Source organism: Canis lupus, chromosome 17 (assembly GCF_003254725.2).
Source record: "Canis lupus dingo isolate Sandy chromosome 17, ASM325472v2, whole genome shotgun sequence".
Taxonomy (NCBI): Eukaryota; Metazoa; Chordata; class Mammalia; order Carnivora; family Canidae; genus Canis; species Canis lupus.
Window position 1 is genome coordinate 37,374,133 of NC_064259.1, and position 26,927 is coordinate 37,401,059.

The window sequence follows — 26,927 nt, forward strand, 5'->3', positions numbered from 1 at the left end:
ACCTTGTTGCTGTAGGGCCCTTGGGGACCTCAGAGGGAAGCCTGGGAGCCTCATCCTCACAGCAAGTAGCATTTGCTCTCACCTCCGTGCCTGAGAGCTGTCATAATCCAGGCCGTCCTTGGGCTGGTACTGGAGACCACAGAGGGAGGAGGATGGAGGCAGAGAAGACCAAGAGTCAGTGAGCATGGACGAGGGGCACCGGAATCCTTGTGGGATGCGTTTAAGGCCCTAAGAACTGTTTCCCTTGGGTCAAACCTCTTGCCTCTCCTTCTCTCTAAGACTTTGCTGGGAAGCAGTCTTAACTCCGCCCTATCTGCAACATCCTGTGTGGACAGAGCATTGACCTGGGACACAGGACAAGTGGAATCTGATCCCAGCTCTGCCACACATCGTGTGCCACCTTGGGCAAGTCACTTCTCTCTCGGCCCCCCCTTCCCCATCTGTATGAGGTAATGCCCCGGTGGTTCTTGGGCCAGCACCAGCGTTCCTAGGATGCGGGTCTTCTCTCACCCAGGATTCCTCTTCTGAACTGAGGCCGTGCTGTCAGAGTGGGAAGAGAGCAGAGAAGGAGGGGCCCTGTCACCCTCCTCAGTCACCCTCCCCCTCCTGCCCTCCCCTCTGAGTGTCTCCCAGGCTCATGGAGATCCCCTGCCTTTCTCAACAGGCCCTGCCCAGCCCGGAAGGCTGGCAGACAGAAGAGGGCCCTTCCTGGGCCCAGGTGCCTCTTCTCTCCCAGGACCGAGGTGAGATCTATTAGAGACTCTGGGAAATTGGGTGTGGGAGGCTTTGGATTTGGGTAGGGACAAAGATGGACCTTGGATCCATAGATATCATTAAGAAGTCCCATGGTATTGTGTTGAAGCCAGACCAAGGGTGAAATCCTGCTTCTCCCTCTGTGGCTTCATTCATACAATGGGTTTGAAAATGCTCATTGCATAGAGTTAATGAGGAAATGTCGAAAAGACCCAGCATTTCTGATGCCCGGGCCTCAGTGGTTTAGAAAGTCCTGAGCCCTGGGTTGCCTCAGACGGGAGTCCTGGGAACCCTCTGCCCACTCCCTGTGCCTGGGGGAGGTCCCTGTCTGAAGGAGGCACAGAACATGTGGCCCAGCTTCAGGGGAGGAGCCCCAGGGAGGGCGTGTGTGGAGTAGCTGCCCAGGCGGTTTTCCTGGCTCTGCCAGGCCCCCGGCCCTCAGCCTGCCTCTCGCCCCATGTCAGCTTCCCTCCATGCTCTTCCTCAGGTGACAGTGATGCTGAGTGTATCCAGAAGTCTGCTCCATACACCTTGGCTCCGGGCCCCTGGGGGAGCACAGCCTCTTTGACAGAGCCTAGCAGTCCCGAGTCTGAGGGCAGAGGCCCTGGCCCCAGGCCCAGCCCTGTGTCCTCCCAAGAAGGCAGCCCACAGCACCAGGACCACCACTTGGGCAGCAGTTTCCCCGGGTGCATACTAGATGCTTCATGCCCTTCACTCTTGGAGCCAGATGGCACAGAACCAAGTTTTCTGGAGAGAGAAGAGGCAGGAGAGGCCCCACACCCCGGGGAAGAAGTAAGGAGTGAAGGTCCAGCCAGGACTGCAGAGGCTGGAGCCTTCCAGCCTGGCACTTGCTTGACTTCTACAGAAGGGTAAGTGTTAGCCTAACCGGTCGTCTGACTTCTAATTGTGGATGCATTTAAGAATACCCTGGTCTGGATGGAGCATGAGAAATGCACACTGGGATTTAACATACTAATATCTATTAAGCCAGGATTGTATGACTGGGTGCCAGCAGTTATGAGCAATACTGGAGGATTTGAAAGCATGAGAAACCAAAAAGCAGACAATTACACATGTGGGGCAGAATTGGTGTGTGCCGAGGCAATGTCCCAAGAGCCTGGATACCGGGGGGTGGGGGTGGGGGGGTGGTTCAGAGGACCTGACCAGGCCTATGTGTCCAGAGAAATGGCAGTCGTGCTAGGCAGGGCTGGGGAGTGGGAAGATCAGAGTTTGTGATGTGTGAATTACACACTGCTTTGAACTTGAGCAGGTGTCTGGGAGAAACTCATCCATGAGCCTAGGCCCAGGGTGCTGGCTCAGATCTCAGGAGAAGTCAGAACACCAAGGGGAAATTTGACTGGAACCAGGGAGTGGATCTCAGAGCCCATAATGGGATCAAATAACCATAGAACTGTGGCCCGAGGCAGGAATAGGACAACTGGGAAGCCAGTCTCGATGTCTGCCTGCCCCAGGAGGCTGCCTGAGGTCTGTCGGTGCCCAGGGCCTCCACCCAGGAGAGGGGTTTTGTTCTCTGGCTGCCCGGGTAGGGGACATACTGAAGAGGCCAGGAGGAACCAGTGATGATGGTTCAGATTGTACTAACTGGAAGGTCGGCCTCACCCCTATCTCAGTGTCACTGGGTGATGGGGACAGAATCTCAGGCAGTGCCAAAACCAGAGCATCTTCCCCATGCATCTGGAAAACCATACTGCCTCTGGAGGTGTTCGGAGGCTTGGTAATCAGGGGAGTCCTTCAGGATCTGAGAAGAGAGGGCTCGTCATACCAACATTAGTGTCAATTCAACTCAAAATAAAAGTAAGTAAATCCACCTAAAATGAGAACCATATTTTCTTTTTTTAAGATTTTATTTATTTATTTGAGAGAGAGAGAGAGCACACAAGCAGGGCGAGGGACAAAGGGAGAAAGAGACTTCCTGATGAGCAGGGGGCCTGAGACGGGGTTCAATCCCATGACCCCAAGATCACGACCTGAGCCAAAACCAAGAGTTGGACACTCAACCAACCGAGCTGCCCAGGTGCCCCTCAGTTAATTTTTAAATTTTTAAATTTTTTTTAGATTTTATTTATTCATGAGACACAGAGAGAGAGAGAGGGAAAGACATAGGCAGAAGGAGAAGCAGGCTCCATGCAGGGAGCCCAATGTGGGACTTGATCCCAGGACTTCAGGATCACACCCTGAGCCAAAGGCAGATGCTTAACCCTGAGCCACCCAGGCATCCCAATTAATTTATTTTAATAACAGCTTTTTTGAGAAGTAATTCACCCATTTAAGTACACAACCCCATGACAGTTTATGTTTGCATCATTTTTTCCTCCAGAGTAACTCCCCATCTAGATATTATTTTAGTTATCACACCAATCGGCCAGGTCATTTCTGTAAAAGCATTTTAGGGCTTGCTCAGCTATCAGAGTTCTCTTCAGATGAGACGAGTTGTCCTTATTTTTCTCTTCAGTTGTCCACTGGACTCACTGCTCCAGTTCCTTGTTTGTCAGTGGCTCTTCCTGTGATTCCTAGACTCTTCTGGCCTCACTAACACAGACTTCATGAAGCCCCATGTTTTGGGCAGGGGGCAAGATGGGTGATGTTGCTTCTCCGAAGGTCTCCGTTATGCCAGCCCCGCCTTGCTGGGTGTACGGGAGCCTCAGAACTCAGGGAGAAATGAACAGTGAAGACATGGCCCGGTTGGGGGCAGAGATGGACACTTGTGTTAAGGAGAGAGGGCGGTCGAGTGCAGCCCCATTTGATAAGTGGTCAGTTTACCAGTGAACATTTTCATGTTCTCATGGTGTTGCTTATCTGTACAGCTCCCTAACTGTGGTTACTAGGATTCAGAATATTCAGATTAATGATGATACCCCCGCCCCCGATTGTAATGTTGCAGGGGATACGGAAAAGTCGGGTGGAGACTGGCTTGGTGACTTCCAAGGCTCTGAGTGTCAGACCCTGAGCACCCCCCGAGTCTGTCAGGGTGGCCTGGTCCTCTGTATGTTCATGATAATAACAACAGGTCACCATGTGGGCTCCTGAGGAGAGGGCTTGCTTACCACAAGGCTGCGGGTATGAGAAGGGAGAGGTCAGAAGCCACCTCTTTGACTCCCTCCCAGCTGTCACCATGCCTGAAGCCAGGCTTCTTGTTCATCCCTCACCCTTGCACCTTCCTTGGCTCCAGCTCTAGGAGTGAAGCCTGAGGCTGGGGCTTAGAGGGGGGAAAGGGGGCAGGGAGGCATCACAAGCACAGCAGGACAAGTGAGGGAGACAAATGGCTGGTGGGGCTCGGGGAGACAAATGCCATCCCTCCTGGGGATGGATTAGATACCACTGGCATCTTCAAAGGACTGCACGTGACAGCTAATGTGACCTGGGCTCAAAATGTCCTTGTGGTTTAGCTGAGAAAGTGCTGGGGCCTAAGCTTGGTTCCCACGCTTGCTGGCCTGGCAGGTATGCCACCTCTCTGGATCCTCCTGTGCTCAGGCCAGGCCAGGCCCCAGTTTCCCCAGGAAGGCACTGGTCCAGCTGCTGCCTCCACTACTCAAGGCCTGGGAGCTCCAGCTCCCCTGCTGAACTCTGAGCGTGGACTCTGGGCACCCCTCCCATGGCTAACCTATAGGGACGCTTGACCCAGTCCCTTCCTGCCCATCCCACGTAGTAGTCTGAGGACACTGTTGTACCTCTACAGGCTTCCTGAGAGCCCCATGCCCCAAGCACAGTCCCTGGAGGAAGGCCAAAGGCCACAGGCTGGAGACAAGCTGGCTAATGGTGTCAGCCCCGACAAGGTGGCCTGGAACTTGGCCTCTCGCCTCTATCACCTGGAAGGCTTCCGGAAGTCTGAAGTGGCTGCCTACCTGCAGAAGAAGTAAGGGGCTTGGAGCGTATGCAAGGCTGGAGGTTGTCAGGAGAGGGAGGAGTGGTCAGCAGACTCTGTCGACCAGCCGCCCCTCCGGTCCCTGTGTCCCTGCTGCCATTCATCCCATCCTTCTTGTCCTATTCCATCCCCTTCCCTGTCCTCTTGTGGTGCCTGCCTCTTCCTCTTAGTCCCACTTGTCACCTCTTTTCCACACTTTCCAGCCCACCCGAGAGCCCCCAGTCCTGGCCACCCTGCCTCCCAACCCGACTCCACGTGTCCTCCCCACTCAGTTTTGGATGGGTGCCAGTGGCAGACAGGACCCTGGCTGCCCCCTTGCCCTCTTACCCTCCAGGGATGTGCGGGCCCTGGGGCCCCAGCCACACCCCCAGGGCGGGCTTCACTGCTATATTCTCTCTGCAGCAATGACTTCAGTAGGGCTGTGGCTGAGGAATACTTGTCCTTCTTCCAATTTGGAGGCCAGAGTCTGGACCGAGCCCTCAGGTAATGCCTCCAGGCCCTCTCTGGGGAGGAGCGACAGTTGGGAGGTGGTGGCCCTGGGGAGGCTGGAATAGGATTGTCCCCCAGCTTGGGTGCCCTCTGGCTGCCCCAGCCTGGGCTCTGTCCTGGAGTCTGGCCCTCCTTCCAGGGGCTTCCTCCAGGCCCTGGTGCTCAGTGGGGAGACACAGGAGCGAGAGCGAGTCCTCTACCAGTTCTCCAAACGCTTCCATCACTGCAATCCTGGGACCTTCTCCTCCGCAGGTAGGAGGGGCAGGCCTTGAGGGCAGGGCAGGGGGTTCTGTGGTGCCTGGGAAAATGGCATGGAAGTGTCCCCAGGGGTCTGCTCAGGAGTACACTGGGTAGCAGCTCGTGGGAGTATTTGGGTGGCTGTGGAGAACCAGAAGCACTTGGGCGTCGCTGCACCCAGCATCGGCAGTGGAAAGGCAAGAGTCCTGGTTCCAACGAGCTTTCTCTCCACTTGCCTCCCTCTGGGGCAGATTCTGTACACACCTTGACCTGTGCCATCATGCTCCTTAACACGGACCTGCATGGACAGGTGAGAGGGCAAGGGAGCTGGGACCAGCAGCATGGAAGGGCCCCAGGGGGTGGGGGCAGGGTTATGTCTGGAGAACTGGGGGTTGGGGGTAGGGGAGGAGTAGGTCTGGAGAACTGGAGAAGATTCCAGAGTGGCCGGCTAGGGGGTTATTCTCTTGGGGTGGGGAGTGTGTGTCAGCTGTCCCACTTCTCTCAATGGCCACAGAACATTGGGAAGAGCATGAGTTGCCAGGAATTCATAACCAACCTGAATGGCCTGCGAGATGGCGGGAACTTCCCCAAGGAGTTGCTGAAGGTAAGGCACGGGGAGCTGGTGGCTCACTGGGATAATGATGCCAGGGCTCCCTGTGTAGCTCCTCATCCCGGCCGGGGGGGTGGGGGGGTGGGGGGGGATGCCCCGCCTGGGCCTGGCTCTGCTGCAAAGTCCTTGGGAGGCCAAGGCTTGTTTATGGAAGGTGCTAAAGTGTGCATCCTAGTCAGCAGCAGCAGCACCTTAAAATTTGTTGGCTTGTGCAAATTCATAGGCCCCTTGCCTTGGACCGACTAAATTAGAATCTCTGGGGCTAGGATCCCTAAAATGTTCTCTTGAGTTTCCAGGTGATTCTGAGACATGGGGAATCTGAGACTCACTGAGATTTTGTTTTGTTTTGTTTTGTTTCTTTGGTTCTCAGAAATGAACCAAGGCAAAGTTTTAAGTGGCATTAAGTCTAAGACTTAGGAGCTGCGTGTTCTAGGGTTTGAATTCTTCTAGTCTTAGGCAGCTTGGCTGCTGAAGTTCCTCCAGGAGTAGCGACTGCTTTACAGTGTGGTTATCACAATGAAATAAAGGTTGTCGTGCTTAGCATGACAAGGGGCACAAGCCTGCTTTTTAGTAAGCTATGATGGCACTGATTCTTTCGTCTCTGTGATGGACACTTCTCGAACACTTGCCGTGTGCCTGGCATGATGCTAGGCATCGCTAGAGCTACAAAGGCCAGCAAGATGCATGGACACGAGTACTCTTTGTTGCATCATTTCCGAGTTCCAGCACTGATTTACTCATTCTTCCACCATCCATATTTTGGCCCTGTTAGTCAGCTGTTCCTGCATTGTCAGATCCCTCTGGGCCAGGATGGTATGTGGATGATTCATTTCCTTTTCAGGAGAACTAGCTCAGGCCTCATGAATCTCAGGTAGGGATCAGGATTGCTTTGATCACCGTGCAGCATCTGGCACAGTCCCTGGCACACAGTGAACGCTCCGTAAATGGTTGCACGTATGCATGAGGACATGGATGCATGGATGAGCTGCCTCCTGGTCAAGGAGGAAGGGGATGGAAGAGGCAGACTGCAGCTTTTCCCTGTCCTACGTCTGAGTTTGGGCCTCATGGGCAGAGGCTCCCTGCTCACTGTGCACTTCCATTCTAGGCCCTCTACTGGTCTATCCGAAGTGAGAAGCTTGAATGGGCCGTGTAAGTAAGACTCCCCTTCCTTCTACTCCCCGCCCCTCTCCCCTGCCTCTGGGCCTATCCTCCTTCCATCCACCCACCCACCTGAGAGTTGGAGGAGCCCAGGGCCTCTGTGTGGGGTCCAGACAGAGGCCAATCTCAAAGAGGGTAGAGGAGTCTAGGTAATACCTGGAGGATCCAGGGGCCGTGGGGAGTAGGGATGACAGGAATAGCTGGCTTTGAAGGACTCCTTTTGGGGGGTCCTGGGATATGGCTCTCCAGTGAGAGAGAAGGTAGAAGGTGCTGAAGCTGCGGGCCCCTCCTGGTGGCTTTTACCCAGTCAGTACCCCCAACCTGATTCTCTGATGCCCAGGGACGAAGACAACGCAGGCAGACCAGAAAAGGCCCAGCTGTCTCTCCCCTCTGGCAAGATGAGCAACCCCTTCCTCCAGCTGGCCCAGAACCCCACGGCGCCCACCTACAAGCAGGGCATCCTGGCTCGGAAGATGCATCACGATGCGGATGGCAAGAAGAGTGAGTGTCTGCTGTGCTGAGTGTGTGAGGCTTGTGTCTGCCACCGAACCAGAGTGTGTGTGCATACAGGCATGCAGAGTGGCTTGGCATAGGGACATGAGCTGAAGTGTGTGCCAGCATGCAGAGAGATGGTGCAGGTCCAGGACAGGCAGCCTGTGTTCTTTCCTTGATGGGGACCATGTGCTGGGTGCCGGGTAAGATGCCAGGGGGCGGGGGTGCAGAGACAAGACACACTAGGTACTCTTTGGCCCCCAGGACCCCTGTGGTAAGGGGGAGGTGAGACAAGTACATCAGTGTTGGGATAAAAGGTAGAAATTGCTGAGGGGTGTAGGGAGGGGGAGGTCAAATATGGGGGTGTGGAGGAGGGCTAGGTTTTGATTTTGTTTGGAGGGTGAGATGTGGGGGACAGGGATTGGTGAGGCTTCTGGGAAATGATGGTATCAGAGTTGAATCTCAGAGCAAAAGAGGCCAGAGGGCATTTCCCTCAGACAAGGAGCAGGAATGGTTTGCTGGGAATAGAAGGGGTGTGACAGAATGGCAGGGGTGCATTTGGCCTCATTCTGCAGACAGGAGCTTTAGGGCAGGGCAGCCATGGGACCAGAGTAGTAATGGAATCCTGGATTGGATGGGGTGTGGGACCAGCCAGGAGCTAGCATTTGGGCCTAAGCAAGGCCGGGAGGCGACCCCGGGGAAGCCGGCCACCTACTGCATGACAACCTGAGCCCTGTGACTCTCTGGATGGGACCAGAAAGATGTCTGGTGGAACTGTGCTTGCGGGTGGGAGTGTTTGGAGGGAGGATGGTCGGTGTGGACATCTGGTTTTGTTGTCGTTTGTGCGGTCCAAGCAAGATTGCCTGGGTGTGAGGCATGGCATCTGCTTGTTTGCGACTGTTTTCTTGTGTTGGTACGTCACTGTGTGTTCATTATGTGCACCCTGGGGAGGGACTGAGTTGGCGGGGAGAGGGGACTGCATGTGTCTGGTTGGGGTGCCACCACCTGCTTTTGTGTTCTACCCCTGGAGCAGCACCGTGGGGTAAGCGTGGCTGGAAGATGTTCCACACCTTGCTTCGAGGGATGGTCCTCTACTTCCTGAAGGTAGGAAGGGCAGGGTGGGGAACCAGAATGGTTTGGAGGGTGGGCAACTGATAGGCACCCCTTTTCTGAGGCCCTGTGCCCTGTGGCAGGGAGAGGACCACTGCCAGAGTGGTCAGAGTTTGGTGGGACAGATGGTGGACGAGCCGGTGGGAGTGCACCACTCACTGGCCACCCCGGCCACCCATTACACCAAGAAGCCGCACGTCTTCCAGCTGCGGACTGCCGACTGGCGCCTCTACCTCTTCCAGGCACCGTAAGTCCCTGGGGGTGCCCGCCAAGCAGCAAGGCCCTGGCCCTCCTCTCCCTGATCTCACGCTCACCCTCTGATGGCTGTTGGCTGGGGCCTTGGTGGGAACTGCCGCCTTTTTGTTTTTTTTTTTTTTAAGATTTTATTTATTTATTAATGAGAGAGGGGCAGAGACACAGGCAGAGGGAGAAGCAGGCTCCATGCAGGGAGCCCGACGCAGGACTCGATCCTGGGACTCCAGGATCACGCCCTGGGCAGAAGGCAGGCGCCAAACCGCTGAGCCACCCAGGGATCCCCGGGAACTGCCTTCTTGACCCGGAACATCAGACCGCCGCAGCCGGCAGGGGTCCTAGGGCTGCACCTGAGGCCTCCTCTGACCCTGCCCACTTTGCCACTGCAGGGGCCTCTTCCCTGGAAGCCCCGGGCCAGCCTCCTACTTATGAACAGAGGATCCCAGGAAAGCCTCTAGCCACTGATTTTTTTTTTTTTTTTTTGCATTTGATCTAAAATCCATTGCTTTCCTAGATTTTCCTCTTTGACAGATGATAAAAACCACCCGCAGAGGTCAGCCACCTGGGCTGGTGACCGGCTTCTGGCTTTTTGAGGCTCTGGGTCTCGAGAGTCTGGAACTGTGCAGCCCGCAGGAGGCCGCGGGGAGAGGGACGGGGCCGACTCTGTCACCCTGGGGACTAACGGCCTCCTCTGCCCTCAGCACCGCGAAGGAGATGAGTTCCTGGATCGCGCGCATCAACCTGGCGGCCGCCACGCACTCGGCGCCGCCCTTCCCTGCCGCCGTGGGCTCCCAGCGCAGATTCGTCCGGCCCATCCTGCCTGTGGGCCCCGCCCAGAGCACGCTGGTACGGCCCGGCGGGGACGGGCCAGGGGACGGGCCAGGGGACGGGCCAGGGGACGGGCCAGGGGAGGGCGGGGCTGCGCCCCGGGCCTGGCGAGCCGGAGCGGGTGCGCCGAGCACGAGCACCTAGGCCCGGGAGCACCCGGGTCCGGGAACGGCGTGAGGGGATGGGGTGGCCTGCGCGGCGCATCGGGGCCGGGGCGGAGCGGTGGGACAGCTTCCCCTCCGGCCCGCCCCCAGGAGGAGCAGCACCGATCCCACGAGAACTGCCTGGACGCTGCCTCCGACGACCTGCTCGACCTGCAGCGGAACCTCCCGGAGAGGCGGGGCCGCGGCCGCGAGCTGGAGGAGTACCGCTTGCGGAAGGAGTACCTGGAGTATGAGGTCCGGCGCCGAGTCCCCGCCCCTCCCCCGCCCCTCCCCCTCCCCCGCCCCCTCCCCCTCCCCCCTCCCCCTCCCCGCCTCGGTGCGGCGCTCTGCCGCCCTCTCGTGGCCGCATTCGGCGGCCCGCGGCGCCCTGTGCACGGTGCGTGTCCCTGTGCACGCAGACCCCTTCCCTTGCCCTGGGGGCACCTGGCATGGTCTGCAAACTCTTCCAGCGGACTCTTTATCACTTTCACCTAAGAGTATACTATATTCGCCTTTACCTAAATTGAAGGGAAAACTGTATTTTAGTTGAATTATTTTCCCTAATACCTACCTAGTACTAGTAGACGGTATTTATAGAGCTTGTAATACTTGCCGGTATTATCTTATTTAGGCGTCTCACAACTCTGAGGTAGGGACCGTCATCCTCCCTTTACAGATGAGGAAGCAGGCAGGGAGAGATTAAACAATTTCTCCAAACTTGATGAATTCACATCCTATTCCAGGCAGGGCCGTGCCTCATAGTCTTAACTAAGGAATAATCTGATCTGTGCCGCACTGTTTTATCCCCTGGCCCCACATCTTACCCTCCCTCCTTCATCTTACATCTTAGGCCTCTGGTCAGTGCACACATTCTGGGATCTGAAGCCAAGAGGGGCAGGGGAGGGGCAGTATGAGGACAGAGAGGATCAGAGCCATCCAGAGGCAGAGACCAGAGAAGGAAGCATCCGTGTCATCCTGGGCTGTGCTCACCAGGTCTCACACTGCCCTCTCCCTGCCTTTTTGGCTCATCCCTTAGCTTGGTAGGTGGTCCTCAGCCGTGGATGCACCGTTTCCCAGAGTCTCTGGGGTGACAGGACCCATCCCTGCCTGCAGAATCCTAGCCTCTCCCTGCCTATGGTCAGCTGCAACCTGTAGCAAGCCCTTGGCCCTCCCTAGATCTCATTCCCTTCTTTATAAGGTGGAGAAAACGATTCCCTGGTCACCCAGTCAGCCAGAGCTGGGATTGAGGATCAGGTGGGGTGGAGGATGAGCATACACTCAGTACACTGGGACCCCACCCGCATCTGAAAGCTGCTAGTTATGGAGGCCTTCGGAGAGTTAAACAGATGAGGGTAGTTAGCATCCCACTCTCCAGATGCCAATTGTTAAAATGCTATTCAGACTCAATTAGGCTTCAGTACAGATGTGAGCTGTTTGTGTGCAGCACTGCACAGATCAGGCCTAGTGGGTTATGGATCTTTTAGTGTCTCAGAGATGTAACGTGTTCTGGAGGCGTTAGTTACAGCATTACAAGGTGGTGGCTGTTAGAACAAGCTTGGGCTGGTAGGTGTTATTGTAAAACTGTCCAGATAACTGCACGTTTTGGGCACGTTGCTGCTGTGTCCTGCAAAGTCTACAAAGTCAAGCTCAGTACAGATGTTGGCTGTTGGCCCAGCACTCCTTTTGCAGAAATCTTTACCACCAGAGTCTTGTTCACTGTGAGTGGTCTGTCCCCCATGATTCCAGCCTTCTCCAGCCCTGGAGCCAGGGTGGTACTAAGGTGGCGGGTCCCTTGTGTTGCAGAAAACCCGCTACGAGACCTATGTGCAGCTGCTGGTGGCCCGTCTCCACTGCTCCTCAGATGACCTGGACCTGTGGGAAGAGCACCTGGGGAGGGAAGCCGGAGGCACTCAGGAGCCCAAGCCCAGCCTGAAGAAGTCCCACTCCAGCCCGTCGCTACACCAGGAGGAGGCCCCCACCACTGCCAAGGTGAAGCGCAACATCTCAGAGCGCAGAACTTACCGGAAGATCATACCCAAGAGGAACCGCAATCAGCTGTGAGGCTGGTGCTACCTCACAGACTCTGACCACGTGTCCGGGGTGGACCTGAGATGAGACCCCACGGAGGAGCCTCATTTCAGTGGGTCCCTGATGGGGGATGAGGCCCTTCCCCTTTCCACTGAAGGACAACCCTGATTTCTCTGTGATCCTCCCTCCCTGTTCACTGGAACTTTCCTAGTACTCTGTGCCCACCCCCAGGTTGGCCCCCAGCTGCCCCAGTCCCTGCTCACTCTCAGGGGAGGATGGATAAGAGTTTGGCTGTACTCCTGGGGGCAGCTCAGCACTCATTTGAAATTCAGAGTACTCCTGGGTTCTGAGCTTCCAGAAGGGAGGCTGAGGCAGCGGAAGCCTCTGGGCAGTCAAACCAGTGGAGCCATAGCCCTGAGGGTGGTCTTGTGCTGGGAGTCTGGTGACCTGTGGTGAGAGGTCCTGGGAGACCCCAGCCATCCTCAGGTGACAGCAGGGTGGCTCAGCCCTGCCCCCTGACAGGTAGGCCTTGGGAGGGCAGGGTTTCAAGAACAAATTCAGTGAGGCTGATTCTTGGGCCCCGGGCCTTTGTGTACAATCATCCATGCACCAGGGGCAAATGAAGGAGGCCCCACCTCACACACCCAATTGCTAATCATCAGAGCAGAGCCATTGGTGGTCGGTGAGGGCCAGAAGGGGTTGGAGCCTCCAGAGCTCTGTGGAGAGCCCTGGGAACAAGGGGCCTTTGTTTCTCCAGAGCAGGGAAGGAGGTCCTCCAGGTTCAGACCCTAGGAGAGGGCTGAGGGGCAAGATGTGACACATCCCCCGGGGGGCTCTCTTGGAAGGAGCTGAGAGCTGTGAAGGCCAGATAGAAGCCTGGCTCCCTTCCACACACCCCATCCCATAAAGTTGCATTCCCAAGAGGGGTGCCAGGGCCACTTCCAGAACCCTCCCCCCACCAGCTCACAGGGGGCTTTGCTCCCCTCCCTGGGAAGTCCCCTTGTGCTGCCCTCTGACTGCCTCCCAGCTGGGCTCTGGGGGAGGTTCCGGACACTCATGGACCTCAGACTCTGCCTGTGGGAAGGAGGCTGGGTTGGAGGAGCAGCCACCATTGTCTCTGTTCAGCCAAGTGTGCGAGCAGGCTGCCCGCCAAGAGGGGCCTCTGCTGCCTGTCTGCCGCCTGCTGGCTGACGCATTGCCTCTCTGGCCTTCCTGCTAGAGGGTGGGGGGCCTCCTCCCTCTGTGTTTGTAACCAGCCCCGTGGCCTGGAACTCCACCAACTGGGGCTGACCCTCCGAGACCATAAGAGGTGTCTGGCCAGGGCCTGGGGCCGGGCCAGGTACTCAGTGAGTGCACAATAAATGCAGGCAAGTGAAGAAGGAGGTGTGCACAAATGTGTGAGGAAGGGAGGGTCAGGCTGTTCTGAGCAGCTGGAGCCACCTGCAGGGTGCCAGGCTGAGTCTCCCTTCACCTAGGTGTGTCTGTACCTCTGCGTGTCTGTATGTGCGTGTCTAGGTCTGTGTGCATGTGTGGAAGACTGTGAGCCAGAGGGGACCTCAGAATCATTTGTTCATCCACTCATTCATTTCATAAATAATATTGACCACTTTTTATGGGCCAGTACAGGAATTTCCAAAATGACTGGAACATGTCTCTGGCCTCTGGGAGGTAACAGTCCTGTTCTCTGGTCCTTGCTATCAGTATAGAAGCACACTTGATCTTGCTGGGGAGGCATGCTGAGGATGCATTCCCATCCTCAGGAACAAATCCCACGCTAAGGGATTCAGATTCAGTAGGTCTGGGTTGAGGGCATGATTATGTTTTTGTTTTTGTTTTTGTTTTAAAGCGGCTTGGGTCACTGATGTGCAGTTAATAGGTGAAAACCGAGCATCAGGTGGATGAGACTTGCCCCAGGACTGACACAAGCTTGGCCTTGAGTGGGTTATTTGACCTCACTGAACGCATATCCTTATTTCTAAAACCAGAATAAAAAAGGCAGAGGTTTATCCACATTTGTGCATGTGTGTGGCACTATGATGCTTCTTTGTTCAAGTAGAACTGGCACCTCTCTTTCACCTGGGCGCAGGAAGCCGTCAGAGACAGGTGGTGGCTGGGGGGAGGTGGGGGGGGGCAGCGGGCCAATGCTGCCTAGGCCCCTTGGCCTGGAGGCCTGGGAAGGTGCAGGCTGCGTGGTTAGGCTGCAGTTCTGACCTTCGGCCACTGGGGGGCGGGCTTGCATCTTTGAAGCTTGTGGGGCCCAGGTGTCCAGCCGCAGAGCTCTGCTCCCTGAAGAAGAGGAAGTTAGTCTGTTTGTCCCCAACATCACCAGAACCAGAGCCTTCCACTTCCCTAAATCCACAGTAATCCAGGCCAGGCCTCACCTTCTGGAGAAGTCCGCCAAGGAGAGGGTTGCGACTCTGACATCTTCCTATAGATGGAGGGAGAAAGGATATCGTATCCAGAGCCATATGGGGGCAGCCTAGAGTTCCCCAAAGTATTATCCCCACAAAAGTGAAAACTGAGTGAGCTCCCCGTCCCAGTCCTGAGGCATAGGGCAGCGCCAACCCTCAGGCCTGTGTCTGACCTTCCTTTCCCACCTGGGAGGTGGGTTGGTGATCTCTTTGCTGACAGTGGGGTGGGCACAGATTCTTGGTAATGGGCTCAGGCTCTGCAAGGCTGGCTGAAGTTTGTCTTTGGCTCCTCCTTTCCCCTCTAGGGAAGCTCAGTCTCCAGGGCCTGGGCCTGCCATGACCCAGGTGACACCCCAGATGTAACCTCTTCCTGGTCTCCCAGAATCTCTGTTTTGTGTGGCTTTCTGCTGATAACGTTCATTTGTGGGTCATTCATCAGGCACCAGAAAAGAATAAAAGGCCACTGAGGCCCAAGGCCTGGGTCTTTTTCTTTGAGGGTCAGAGTCAGATGGCGACAGCAGGTGGGCTACGTTAGAAGGAGCTGGGCTGCAGGATTGCGGTGGCAGTGGGCAAGGGAAACACGGTGGTATGGCTATGGTGGGGTCTGGTCACTCAGGCCCTCGCCTGCAGCCCAAGAGTGTGCTTTATCAGCAGAAGAGGCACAGGCTCATGGCCTGGGAAGCAGCCAGCCTGGGAGCCTGCTTTAGGAAAATGATGTGACTTGAGTGAATAAGGCCAATAGGTAGGGTCTGAATATGGCCTGGAGACACCACACCACCTGTGCAACTTTTCTGTAAGTCTAAAATAAAAGATGAAAATGGGGGAGAAAGGGATCCCTGGGTGGTGCAGCGGTTTGGCACCTGCCTTTGGCCCAGGGCGTGATCCTCGAGACCTAGGATCAAATCCCACATCGGGCTCCTGGTACATGGAGCCTGCTTCTCCCTCTGCCTATGTCTCTGCCTCTCTCTCTCTCTGTATGACTATCATAAGTAAATAAAATTTGAAAAAAAAAAAAGAAAATGGGGGAGAAAAATCAATGGCCTGGAGACTTAGGACAACCTGGCAATCCCCCACCTGACCCTCCTCCCCCCCTTGCCCCCTATGCCCACGTGCATGCCCATGCCGGCACATACTCCAACGTACTTATGGCTCTCCATAATGGCTCCTCCCACCGCCGCTCTGCTAACTTTTCTGGATGTCTGTGCCCCCTTGCCGTCCAACTGTGGCTCACACCTTTACCTGTCCCTTCCTCTTCCCTTCTCTAGAAGAAGAAGTGCTCACTGTATATCTGGGACTGACCACACACTGTCCCTGCTTCTCCTGCCTGCCATGACCTCTCTCCCTCAGGGGTCCCATCCAGGTCTTTGGGCCTACTTTCTACCACCTTCCTTATCCCGCCTTGCAAACAAATTCCAGTATACCACCCTTGGGAGGAAAAAGAAAAAGAAAAGCCTGAGTTTCACTCTTTGCTGCCTATAGCTGGGACCCACAGATGTGTGGTCTTTGCCAGCTGTTTCTCTCCCTCACCCAGCTCCCATTCACACCTGGCTCCTGCTCTACCCTTCCCAGAAACGGGACACACCAAAAGGGCCACTGATGATGCTTAATCATCAAATCCAATGTCTTCTCAGCCTTAATGCCCCTCACCCCTCAGCGACCTTTGACTCAGGAACCTGTCTGACCCTGCACAAGGCCCAGCGTGATCTGGGCTCACCAGCCAGGGCCTGGAATTGGACTGTCTAGGATCAAGTCCCAGAATGTTCTCTCTTCTAGCTGTCTGACCACAGGCCAGCTCCCAAGCCCCTTGTACTCTGATTTGCTTCTTTATCAAATGGGAATAATAACACTATTTTCTTCACAGAGTCTGGTGAGGAATAAGTAAAATGACCCAGAACAATGCCTGGCACTGAAGGAAAGGCTCTCAAGTTAGCTGTTAGTCCGCAGCCTTGTTTGCCTCACTACATGCACCTGCCCGTCCTTGGGGGCTGCTGTTTGGGTTCTGCTTTTCTAAATTCAAGGCCTTGGATTTCCCTCTGCCTGGAATTTGCAAGTTACAAATCTTAACTCAAATGGGCTTTACTAAAAAAAAAAAAAAAAAAAAAAAAAAAAAAAAGGACATTTGATCACTCCCATAATGGGACAGTCTCTATATCCAGGTCAGATGAGGCTTGAGCTAGGACTCTCAACTAAGCCTTGCCCCCATTTCCCTCTGTTCCTCTGGGCTCTGTCCCCCCAGGAGGCAGGAGCAGCCCTCATGGTACCAAGAGGGCCCCAGCAGCTACCAAATACCGCTCTTCGTGGTGCTGGTCCAGCACATAGAGACTATCTCTTCTTGGAAAGTTCTAACTCATGTCTAGGAATGCAGTCTCTTGGAGCTGACCACTTTGAACCGTGTGCCCATCTCTGAGCCATCACTAGAGTCAGGGGCCTAGGGAAATCAGAGTCCCTCTGCTGAGATGAGGGTGGCGGGTGGGGATAGTATCACCCAAAGGATGGGGACTGGGACCAGCTGCTGAGAAACTCTGAGTACCACTGGTACCTAAAAGGAGAGGAAACCAGCTGTCTCTGGATGCCATCTCCTCCAGGAAGCTTTCCTCGAGCCCAGCTCCATGTGAGAAGTCTGTGACTTCCCACATCCCTCACTTCCCTGGCTCTCCCCTCGCTCCCCTTCCCTCTTCCTTCTGTCTCTGCTCCCAGTAGAACATCTTCCTATCTCCCAGCTTCCCAAAGGTAGGAGCAGGGCAAGTTGGTTTCCACGGCTCAGGGTGCAACACCTGCAGTCCAAAAGTGTAACTCTCGAAACCATGTCCCCCACCCCCACCCCCACACCCCTGGCTTCCAGCTTCCGCGTTCTCCAGGTCCTTCTATGTTCTGTTTCTATCTTTCCTCCACCTGTGCCTCCAACCCGGGAACTCAGCCTTCCTCTAATGTGCAGCTTTCCAAGGCCTGCAGGAGAGCCGCTGGGAAAGCCTCCCGATGGAGGCTGGAAGCTGTGACCTTCGGCTCTGAGATCTTCAGCTCTGATCTCTGCTCTGGATTTCAGACCCGGAGGTCTAACTGGACAGGACTCGGCCTCCTTGATCTTCCCGGAGAGGGTCAGTTTCCATAGGGAAGTTACTTATTACCCATGAGACTGGATTCAGTAGCGTCCCCTAAGCCTGTCCCCTTCTGACTCCCGTTTTCCATTAATGATTCTGTGACAGTTGATTTGAGAGGCAACACACCAGCATTATGAGGATATTTGAGCCAAATGGGCCTCTCACCTTTGGTGTCAGATGGAAGCTTCTGGCTTTCTGACATCTTTGTCTTTGTCTGCTGTGATGTGGACAGGGTCTGGAGGAGGTATGCGGCTGGAAAAGCAGGGACTGTCATCCAGCGAACGAGGTCAGGTAAGCGCCTGTCAAAGCCCTTCCACTTGGCCACCACCATGAGGCTCGAGGTTTGGGCCGATTTACAGCTCAACTGCGGCTGCTCGGGACCCCTCACTGGATTTTCTGTGGTCCTGATGCTTTATTTCCTATTTATATTTGACTAATTTATCGAATGCGTTTCCTGTGAGCTGTCTCAAATCCTCTCTGGAACAAGGTGGGGAATACATTAATATTTAAAATAAAATAAACAAAATGTCAATGTGTGTGTGCGCGTCTTAGGTTGGAAATTCCTTAAGGGCAGGGACCGTGTCTGTTTATATAGCACCTGGCACAGTGTCAAATTGAAGCTTAACAAATGAATTTTGATGAAGAGGAAGAAAGAAGCTGCCTGCAGGAAGATACGGAGAGATTTAGACTTCACCCTCCAGCTACCCCTCAGCCAAAGCCCCTTCTGCAAGGGGTCCCCTTCCGCACGCAGTTCCTGACCATACGGGTTCCCTCCTGTCATCCCTGCCCTGTCCACACTCCTAGTGACCAACCCTGTCTTCACCCAGACCCTGCTGTCTGGCAGATGTTCGCCTTCTCACACAAGCACAGCCCCAAACACACCTCACTCAGCGCTTCACCCCGAAACACTCAGCTCCACCTCCTCCTTTCACCCACTGCCCCAGCCCCCCAGGCCCAGCCAAGGCTGGGCAGCAGCAGGGCCGAGGCCAGGAAACACCACTGGCTGAGTGGTTGGAGTCGCTGTCCCCACTCGTGCCTTGGCCCCGTGGGGGCCTCCAGCCAGGCGGGGACCTGGCAGAGGGAGGGAGAGGATAAGCTGCTTCAAAACTCCAGATGCAGCAGTTAAAAAGAGGACAGAGGCAATGATCCTTCAAATTGCCACATCTGTATAATCTGCCTTTTATTTTCTGCTTCATGAAGTTTTATTTCCTATTATTTATTCACCTCCCCGCCCTCCCCTCCCCCGCCTCCGCTCCTCCTTAGCAGGCGACATGCTCAGATGGGCCTTGAGCCTTGGCCTGGGTCTCAGCCCACCCCCACCCCAGCCTCACCCCCACCCTGGGCCGGCTGATGAGAAAAGGCACCTGCTCCCCCTTCTAGGACAGCACCCCTCCCATCATGGTGCTGCAGCCCCTCCGGACCCCTCCCTCCACCCTCCTTGAATGGGGAGTAGAGATCAGGGAGGTGAGGCCCCTGGTCCCCCAAGACTGCGATCACTGTCACCACCACTTAGCAGGAGCTTACAGGAAAGAAGAACCCAAAGACCTAGAACCCGCAGCCAGCTGGAGTCTCTGTCCCTGTGTGCCCTCTGCCCACTCTCCTGTGTCTCCTTTCTCAGCGTCAACACCTCTTCCTTCTCCCTTCCCTTCTGTTCCACCAGGCTGTGGTCAGAGATGGGGGGGGGGCGGGCAGCCTGCTGAGCTGGGGAGGGGTGAGTATTGAGATGGGACAAAGGGGGACCAGCCAAGCCTGTACAGGGAGCCGCAGCTGCCAAGCCAAGCTCCTCTAGGCCCTGAGCCCCCTCTTCCTCTTCCCCTTCCTGAAAGGTCGCTAACATTTTCTGTGTGCCTCACTGAGAGCACCCTACTCCCGCCTGGGAACAAAAGCACAGGAAGCCCTTTTCTGGAAAGAGACATCTAGGCCTTTTAGGCCCCAGGGGGGTTTAGGGTTTGCAGTTGGTGTTCCTACCTCTGCTGCTTGGAGAAGACAGGGATGCCTGCCCAAGAAAGGCCTGCAAGGAGCAAGAAGGATTTTGAGGATAGGATCTGAAACCTGAAAGCACTTTAGATCTCTCTCATGGCCTTCAGCATTTTCCCACCTTGTGCCCTAGTGACTTTCGGAAAAGTCTTATTTCTAAGTCCAAAAGATGTGGGGTGGAGGTGGTGGGTGATGGAATTCAATAGGATTTCTCTTGCTCTTGGCTAAGTGTTTGTCTTCGAGCCTGGCACATAGTAGGTGGTTCTCGAGAGACTCCAGGTTAACCTATGGAGGAATGCCAGGGCTCAGCAGACTTTTCCGCCCCCACTTCTTTAACTGTGGCTCCTCAGCCTTGCTTTGGTTTCTGCCCCAGTCCTGAAATCATTTGGAAGCCCAGCTTAGCTCCCCTGGCCAAGATGGGGCTCCAGTGCCCTGGGTGAGTGGGGCACCAGAAGCCACCCCACCCCACCCCACCCCAACAGAGACCTGATTCCAAATATGGAACTATGGTGTTTTGTACAGTGTTTCATGGAAAATTACCTGGGGAATTTGGGAGAAAGAGGCTTCATACCTGAACCAGTCAGATGAGGCTGGGAATGCCTTTCACTGACCCAGGCAACTACTGAATCACAACGTTAGGGCAGCATCTCATGGCCCACGAGCATTCTACAAGTGAGGAAGCTGAGGTCCCCTGGGGTCTCCAATGGGGAGGCTACAGAGCAGGGTCAGAGGCCCATACCCCAGCTCTCTCTGGGCTCCTTAGCTACATCCCTGGCCCCTCTCTCTGAGGAAGGGGTGGGAGAAACAAAGGTGATGACTGGGGGCCTCCTTGTGATGACAAGAACTAGCAGGTTCTGGTACCCCCCAAATTCGGTCTCTGGAATGGCAAGCAGAGCAGCCCCTTTTCCCTGGCCCCTCCAGCCAGCTTCCCCAGTCTTGAGCCCTTCTTCTTTCTTTTCTTTTCTTTTTTTTCCCCTTCCTTCTTTCTTAAGCATTTCTGTTTCTCTTCCCTTCTTCCTTTGGTGGGGAAATGAGTTTCCATTCAGAACAAGCTCACCCCTTTCTGGACCATGTGTGTCCTGTTGCAGTGAAGTCCCCTGGGAGTGGGGTGGGGGGTACTGTAGCTAAACAGATCCCACCCAAGGAAGCTTCCGGCCACACTCCCTCGGCTGTGCCCCCAGGGTGCTCTCATCTCCGGGGGGTGGGGACACACACATACCTGGTGGGGGAACCAACTTGGCTGGGGGCCGGGGGCCTTTCAGAATGGCAGGGGCAGCCCTGAAAAAAAGGAGGTGACGGTGGTGGGAAGATGACAGTGGTTTGAAAGGCCGTCCACACTCGGGGCAAAGTGGGGGCTGTATGTAAGTTAAGCTTGCAACCAACGCCCCTTCCCCAAAGCAAACAAACAAAAACCAAACCAACAAAAAGATTTATTTGCAAATGAACGGGGCGGGGGTGGGGGTGGGGGTGCGGGTGGGGGGCGCGGGTGGCTCCTGGAGCGCGGCAGGCTGCGCGCCCCTGTGCTGCGCGTGACGGTCCGTGTGCAGTGGGCTCGGCTCCCTGGCGTGGGGGAGGGTGCCCGGGCCGCGGAGGAGGAGGAGGAGGAGGAGGAGGAGGAGGGAGTGGGGGTCTCGGCGGGAGGGGGAGGGGAGGGGAGGGGGGGGGCGGGTGTTGGCTTCATGCTGGTACTGGTTTGATTTATCCCTAATGAGTTCTCAGCACATGGCTGCTCCCGGCTCACTCCAGGGGCCAGCGCGGCCTCCCGCGGGCCCCAGCCCGCCCCGACTCCACAACAGCCGCGCTCGCTCAGAAAAGAGCCAATTTCCACACTGCACAGTCCGCTTCACTCAAGGGGAAATCACATTTCCCTGCGAGAGCCGCAGGCAGCGCTTCACTCCACAGCCTGGCCAGCTGCCACCAGGCGCAGCTGCGGGGGAGCTGGGCCCGGCCTCCCTTGTCCCTTCTCCCCTCGCCGAGCCCCTGCGTCCCTGCCGCCCGGCCCGGTCCCGCCCCAAATCCCTGGGCGGCCTCTCCGCGGCCCCTCTGCGGCTGCTTCTCCTCCAGAGCAGGAGAAAGGGTGCCTGCCGGCGGCCGAGGATGCTGGCCAGGAGGGGACTCGCCTTGCCTGCGTCCCTGGGCTCCTTAGACGGCCGGGCAGCTGGTTCTGTCCCCAGGGTCGCTGACATGTGGCGGTGGGGCTGCAGGGGGGTGGTGCAACTGCAGGAGTCGGGGGGGGCAGCGGGCAGGTATATGGGCCTTTGGGAGACAGGGCCTCTGTGCCGATGTCCCCGAGTGCCCCAAAGAGCAAGAGGAACAGAAGAGGAATGGAAGAAGGTCATGAACAAGGAGCCAAAAGATGAGGCGATGGAGAGAGGAGGAAAGCATTCTGGCATTAGGGGAGCAGGACTCAGGGCCGCCTCTCACGTGTCCACAACTTTGCAGACACCAAAGGGGTAGGGGTGGGGGTGGGCAAAGGAACGATTGCTTTGGACCCCACGGAGGAGGGAAAGGACAGAGGCTAAGAGATGGCAAGTGTCAGGACAAAGAGGTGAAAGAGGTGGGGGGACACAGGGTTCTCCACCAGAATCACAGCCACCCTGGGGCACCCTGGTCACCCAGCTTGCTCACTCCCTGTGGAGCGTGACACGTAAACCTGAGCACCGGCAGAGAACAATCAGATCCCTTACAGGTGGAAATGCTTTGTGACCCTAAAGGTAGGAGGACAGCTGCCAAGGGATGGCCTGAGGAGAAACTCAGGCCCAGGGACAGAGGGGGAGCAGGATCAACCTGGCCCTGCATGCCTTCTCCACCTGTAGCCTGACTTCCATCTGGGAGTGCGTGGCCATGCCCTAGGCGGTCGTGGACCTTCTGTTCCTCCCTACACAGTCAAAGCTGCCTGAGGTCTCTGCGGAGGCCTGGCCACACCCAGGCATCCAGGCCTTAGATTAGGATGCAGAGCTGGCCTTGGATTAGGGGTGGGGCTGTGGTCCCTGCTCCTCTGAATGACCTTGAGAAAGTCAGGTGATCTTTTCTTCTCAGTTTCTCCAAGTGCAAAATGGGGCCGATGTCCAGAATCACCGACAAAAATTGATGTGAATGAGCTTTATAACTAGAAACTAAGTCCATGTGAAGGTTAGTACATCTTTTGAGGATGAAGGAAGAAGAGGGGGGGGCAGTAAAGTAAGGAGTGAAGGAGCCCCAATCCCCACTGGCTTCCCTCTGTACCTGAAGCTCATTCCCACTAACAAGGGGCATGGAAGTCTCTGGGCCTTTCCTTTGCTCCCACCCCAAAGGAAAAGGACATCAGGAATTGCCTAATGAGGACCGAGGTGTGTACACACCTGAAAAGGTGTGTGCATTTGAGGAAGGAAGCAGGCAGATGGGGAGGGCAAGCAGAAGGGCCACCTTAGTAAGCACCTCAACTTCCCTGGTCTCCTATTTCTTTCTGTAGACTGTGGCTGCTAACTCCTCTTGTCTGTGCTTGTCTCCAGGGTGGAGTGTGTGCCCCCACGGAACATACACTCTCTTTAGTAACAGCTCACGGCAAGAATATTGGAGAAGGTAGGGGGTGGGGAGGTTGGAACCAGCCCAGGGTTGACCTTGGAGACAGGACTCCCCACTTTCCCCATCTCCACCCCTGCAGGCTGTGTGGTAGGGGCCAGGTGGTCACAACAGCTCTGGCCCACCTTAGAAAGATGGATTCTACTCCACCTTGTGGCCCCCGTGGTTTGAGTCACCTACAGGGCTGCCTGGCCGGCTCATACTCTGTGAGCTACCAGGACCCTAGGCTGGCCTGGCCGAGCTAGGAGGGGTGGGATATGGAGGACGGGGGTCACTGAAGGGGATGGGTGAAGATGCTGGAGCAGGAGCAGGGATTGCTGCCTGGAAAGCTGAGGAGGCCTCCCCACACAGGCTGTGATGGGGATTACTCCAGTGGCTCTGCAGGGTGGGTGAGGCTGGGCCCTCTATGCCTTGGGATGCACAGGCCTGTGCATGCCTCGTCCCAAATTCTCCTCCCCAGATGCTCTGCTCCCACAAGCCTCCACAGAGACTTTGCCACAAGGTAAACCAACCACCTGTCACGCAGCTCCCCACAGTGCCTCCCACATTCCAACACATCTCCCTACTCTCCTCATAGCCCTTTGCTGCGCCCTGCCTATGCCTCCCCAACTGCTCTCAACAGCGCCCCCATGCTGGGGCACTTCAAATCATTGCTTTTCCCCAACACATAGAGGACTGTATTTTCCGAACCCCAAAGGTGGACCATGGTTTGACCGTGGATTGAATGTCTGGATAGGCACCGGCCAGGACACACTGCCCTCAGCCCACACCACATACCAACACCTACTTTAAGCAGAGTGCCCTGGGATGCTCACTCCACCTCAGAGAAAGGAAGGGGAGTCTTGAACCATGGTCACCCTGGGCAAAAGCACAGCTCCCGTGGAGAAGGCCTGCCAAGGGCACCAAGTGTTCCCAGAGAGGGTTTTCGCTGCAAATGAAAAATCGCTCTGCAGGCTCCCTGGGGCACCATGCCTCTCAAAGTGATCTTGGATGGTTGGCGGGGGCAGTAATTGTTGCTCCCAAACCAGGTTGGGGGCTATCTTAGGGCATTCGGGGACTGAGAGTTTGGATGACAAGGCGTTTCAGATACGATGGGATTCAGTCCTGCTCCCATGCTTGTAGCTGGAAGGAAGTGCTATTACTGGAAAATGAGGCTCATCTTAGATCCCCTCGGAAGAGAAGAGACAGGTTTTCTCTGTGGGACAGTCTCATGGCTCTACTCTCGTGCCATGGTCAGTGAGCATCCCTGGCCTCTCTTTAGGGAGGACCAGGGGTGGGGTAAAAGCCCTATCTCTCCTCCTCAGCCCTCCCTAGTCACCAGGGAATGCCCGGTGGGTGAGGAGTCCTCTCTTCATCTGACTCCATCTCAGTCATCTGCCCTGCTGTTAGCATTCACCTGGGCGCCCTGCTCCAGAGCCCCGCCCCTTGTTCCCACTGCACCCCACGCAGGGCGGGGGGGAGGGGGAGTGCCAACAGGCCAAGTGCCCTGATGGGGGCAGAGCCCTTGTGGCCACCATTTTATGTGACCCCTGTTCTCCAGAATTTCTTACACAGGGATCATCTGATGTCCCTGCAGGTTCCCTCGGCCTTTCCTGGCCTCTTGCTCAGTCTTTCCAAGAGGACTTGATTGAATCCAGCACTTCCCCCACCTTGGGCAAGTTGTTTCATTCTGTCTGAGCCTCAGTTTCCTCAAATGCAAAATGGGGCTAATCCCACCTTAATTTATGCGAGGCCCTTCACACTGAGCCTGGCACACAGTAGAGCCCAGGAAGCGTCTCCTCCCCTCCCCCTCTCACAGCACAGGGGACATGGGAGCTGGTAAGTGGGCTCCAGAGTATAGTGTTCCCAGAACCTTCACCAATCCTCCCCACTGATTCTCTGGCTTCCTGTGAATAACAAGAGCAACTACTTGTGGGGAGTCTCTGATTGGCCCGGCACGTGCCATGTGCTCATTTTATCCTCGCATTCATTCACAGTGGAAATCAAAGCTTAGGATAAGTGGCTGCCCGGCTGTGCTGTTAACAGAGGGAGAGAGAGGATGCTAAGTCAGGGCTCCTGGGCAGCAGAAGGCCCTTCAACTCTCCACCCCCCAAAGTGAGCTCATGGGCCACTGGGCTCTGAGGTTCTCTGGAGAAAGCCCAGACCCAGGGTGCTTCCTTCCCCAGCTGACTGCAAAGCCTGAGACGAAGAGTAATGGTTTATTGAGTTATGTGGTAATGGTGGGTTGTCTTTAAAAAAAAGGAAGAAGCATCAAGGAGAGAAGCCCAACATGGCAGGGAGACAATTCACTGAGAGGCCAAAGTCTGGGGGTGGAAAGAGGGAAGCTTGACCCAAACAGAGCTTCATTTACAGTATTTACAGTCAGGCTTTGGGGGCAAGGGCTGCGGGGGGCCGGAAAGGGCACCTCCATGCTGGCTTCGGGGGGGGTTGCCACAGGGACTCTTCGGTTGCTGTGGGCTGGGGCTGCAGGCCGCATACCTGGCTTGGCAGGGGCTGTCGAGGGAGGGAAGTGGGTCCCCAGCAATACTGCCTTGCTCTGCCCGGGGGCAGGGCTGGAGCTCACTCCCCAGGAGCCGCAGGGGCCCTTGGGAATGTCTGTCAAGCTGTCCTCAGTTGGTCTGGCTGCGAAGGAATGATCCATCGGAGGAGAACCTGGGGTGTGCTCACACATTCTCAGCAGCAGGCAAAAGGAAGGCCCGATGACCACCAGGTGGAGCTTCTGGCTTCCACTCCACCCAGCCCTTAGCCCTGGCCAAGAGAGAGGTGCAGAAGAGCCAAGCAAGCTGGGTGGAGGAGGTGGACAGCAGGAGTCTCAGCTGTGGGGCAGCCGGACGGGACTCTCCGTGGGGCTGTGAGGGACAGCCCTGGTGCCCGGCTGCGGTGTGTGGGCTGGACAGGCGTGCTCACAGCCCGCGCCTGCAAGAGCGAGTTGATGGTAGAGCCATGGGTGCCTCTGTGTGGCCTGAAGCCCATCAGGCGCCCAAGTGTCATCCCTCGCAAGCTCCTCGGCTGTTCCCTCTTCTCTCCATATTTCTCCTCCAATTTTGTATCTTTTGGAATGGGACAGTTCTCTCTCCCTGGGACTCCTGCCCCTCATTAAGGAGTTTTAGAGGACAGTTTGGCCTTCTCCAAAGTCATCCCGTCTTTCATGGTTCATTAAATCAACCACACAGGGAGTGAGCCGCAATGCTGGACTTGTGGTTATTTTTCATGTAATAAATAAAGATTCCTTTGTGTGACTCTCTGGGGCCTGTCCCAGGCCAAGTCCTCCTGTTGCTCAGTTGCTCCCACTGTCCCCATAGCAACTACAGATGGTCAAAGGCCGTGGCGGTGGTGGGTGGCGCACTTGGCCTTGATGTGGAACTGTAATAATATGGGGAACCTGGACATGTTAAAAAAAAAAATAACAACAACACTGCTGGTCAGAAGGGGAAATTGCACCATAGCCTCTCCTGCATCTGCTAACCTTGAAGACAACACAAGTTAATCATCTACCCCTCTGGCCTATCTGATCATCAAAGATTAACTCCTCTCTGGCCCTATTTCCTCCTTCTCTGGCCTCACCTTTGGGTTTCTGGCCAGAATGAGAACTGTGGCTTCTTGCCCCTCCTCCCATGACTGCTTTGACCTTCAACACCCTCGTTTCAGGGAGAGGGCAATTGAGAGCAGTTGCATCTGGAATCTTGGAGAACCAAGCACACTGGGGGGTCCCTGTGGCCTTCCCCAACCTTACCCAAATAGTGCGAGGTCAGAAAAGTTTCCTTTTAGGGCCAAGGATTAGAATCCTGACTGGCCACGGAGGATGTGTATTTGAGGGCCTCCACGGGGAGGCTCTGCCCACCTGAAGGATGGGCAGCCCAGGTAGGCTTGGCAGGGAGGTGTCCTGCCACCTGGCCC

The 26,927-nt window shown here is 55.9% G+C and overlaps 2 protein-coding genes and 1 long non-coding RNA gene across 26 annotated transcripts in view; 1 reads left to right on the forward strand and 2 right to left on the reverse strand.

Annotated features, from left to right (window-relative positions):
- PSD4 (pleckstrin and Sec7 domain containing 4) overlaps nt 1-13,995 on the forward strand; it is a 34,953-nt gene extending 20,958 nt beyond the window's left edge. For 2 of the 3 annotated variants that reach the window (XM_025453905.3, XM_025453904.3), the window contains exons 3-17: nt 280-405; nt 665-743; nt 1,241-1,622; nt 4,451-4,627; nt 5,039-5,119; nt 5,265-5,377; nt 5,614-5,672; nt 5,877-5,966; nt 7,078-7,121; nt 7,471-7,631; nt 8,656-8,726; nt 8,816-8,979; nt 9,686-9,830; nt 10,067-10,210; nt 11,759-13,995. In XM_025453905.3, coding sequence (XP_025309690.3) covers nt 280-405; nt 665-743; nt 1,241-1,622; nt 4,451-4,627; nt 5,039-5,119; nt 5,265-5,377; nt 5,614-5,672; nt 5,877-5,966; nt 7,078-7,121; nt 7,471-7,631; nt 8,656-8,726; nt 8,816-8,979; nt 9,686-9,830; nt 10,067-10,210; nt 11,759-12,016 — 2,094 coding nt within the window. In that variant the 3' untranslated portion in view covers nt 12,017-13,995. The remainder of the gene's footprint in view (nt 1-279; nt 406-664; nt 744-1,240; nt 1,623-4,450; nt 4,628-5,038; nt 5,120-5,264; nt 5,378-5,613; nt 5,673-5,876; nt 5,967-7,077; nt 7,122-7,470; nt 7,632-8,655; nt 8,727-8,815; nt 8,980-9,685; nt 9,831-10,066; nt 10,211-11,758) is intronic. The other variant, XM_025453906.3, reaches the window with a different exon arrangement.
- Nucleotides 12,984-18,691, reverse strand: LOC125752746 (uncharacterized). Its single transcript, XR_007402912.1, has 3 exons — nt 17,658-18,691; nt 14,365-14,411; nt 12,984-14,269 (listed from the first exon to the last, which is right to left on the reverse strand). It is a non-coding gene; the product is annotated as an uncharacterized LOC125752746 (long non-coding RNA).
- A 6,518-nt stretch (nt 18,692-25,209) lies between these two features.
- The window catches only part of PAX8 (paired box 8), a 57,437-nt gene continuing 55,719 nt past the window's right edge, over nt 25,210-26,927 (reverse strand). For all 22 annotated transcript variants that reach the window (XM_049095467.1, XM_025453892.3, XM_049095471.1 and 19 more), the window contains one exon: nt 25,210-26,412. In XM_049095467.1, coding sequence (XP_048951424.1) covers nt 26,336-26,412 — 77 coding nt within the window. In that variant the 3' untranslated portion in view covers nt 25,210-26,335. The remainder of the gene's footprint in view (nt 26,413-26,927) is intronic.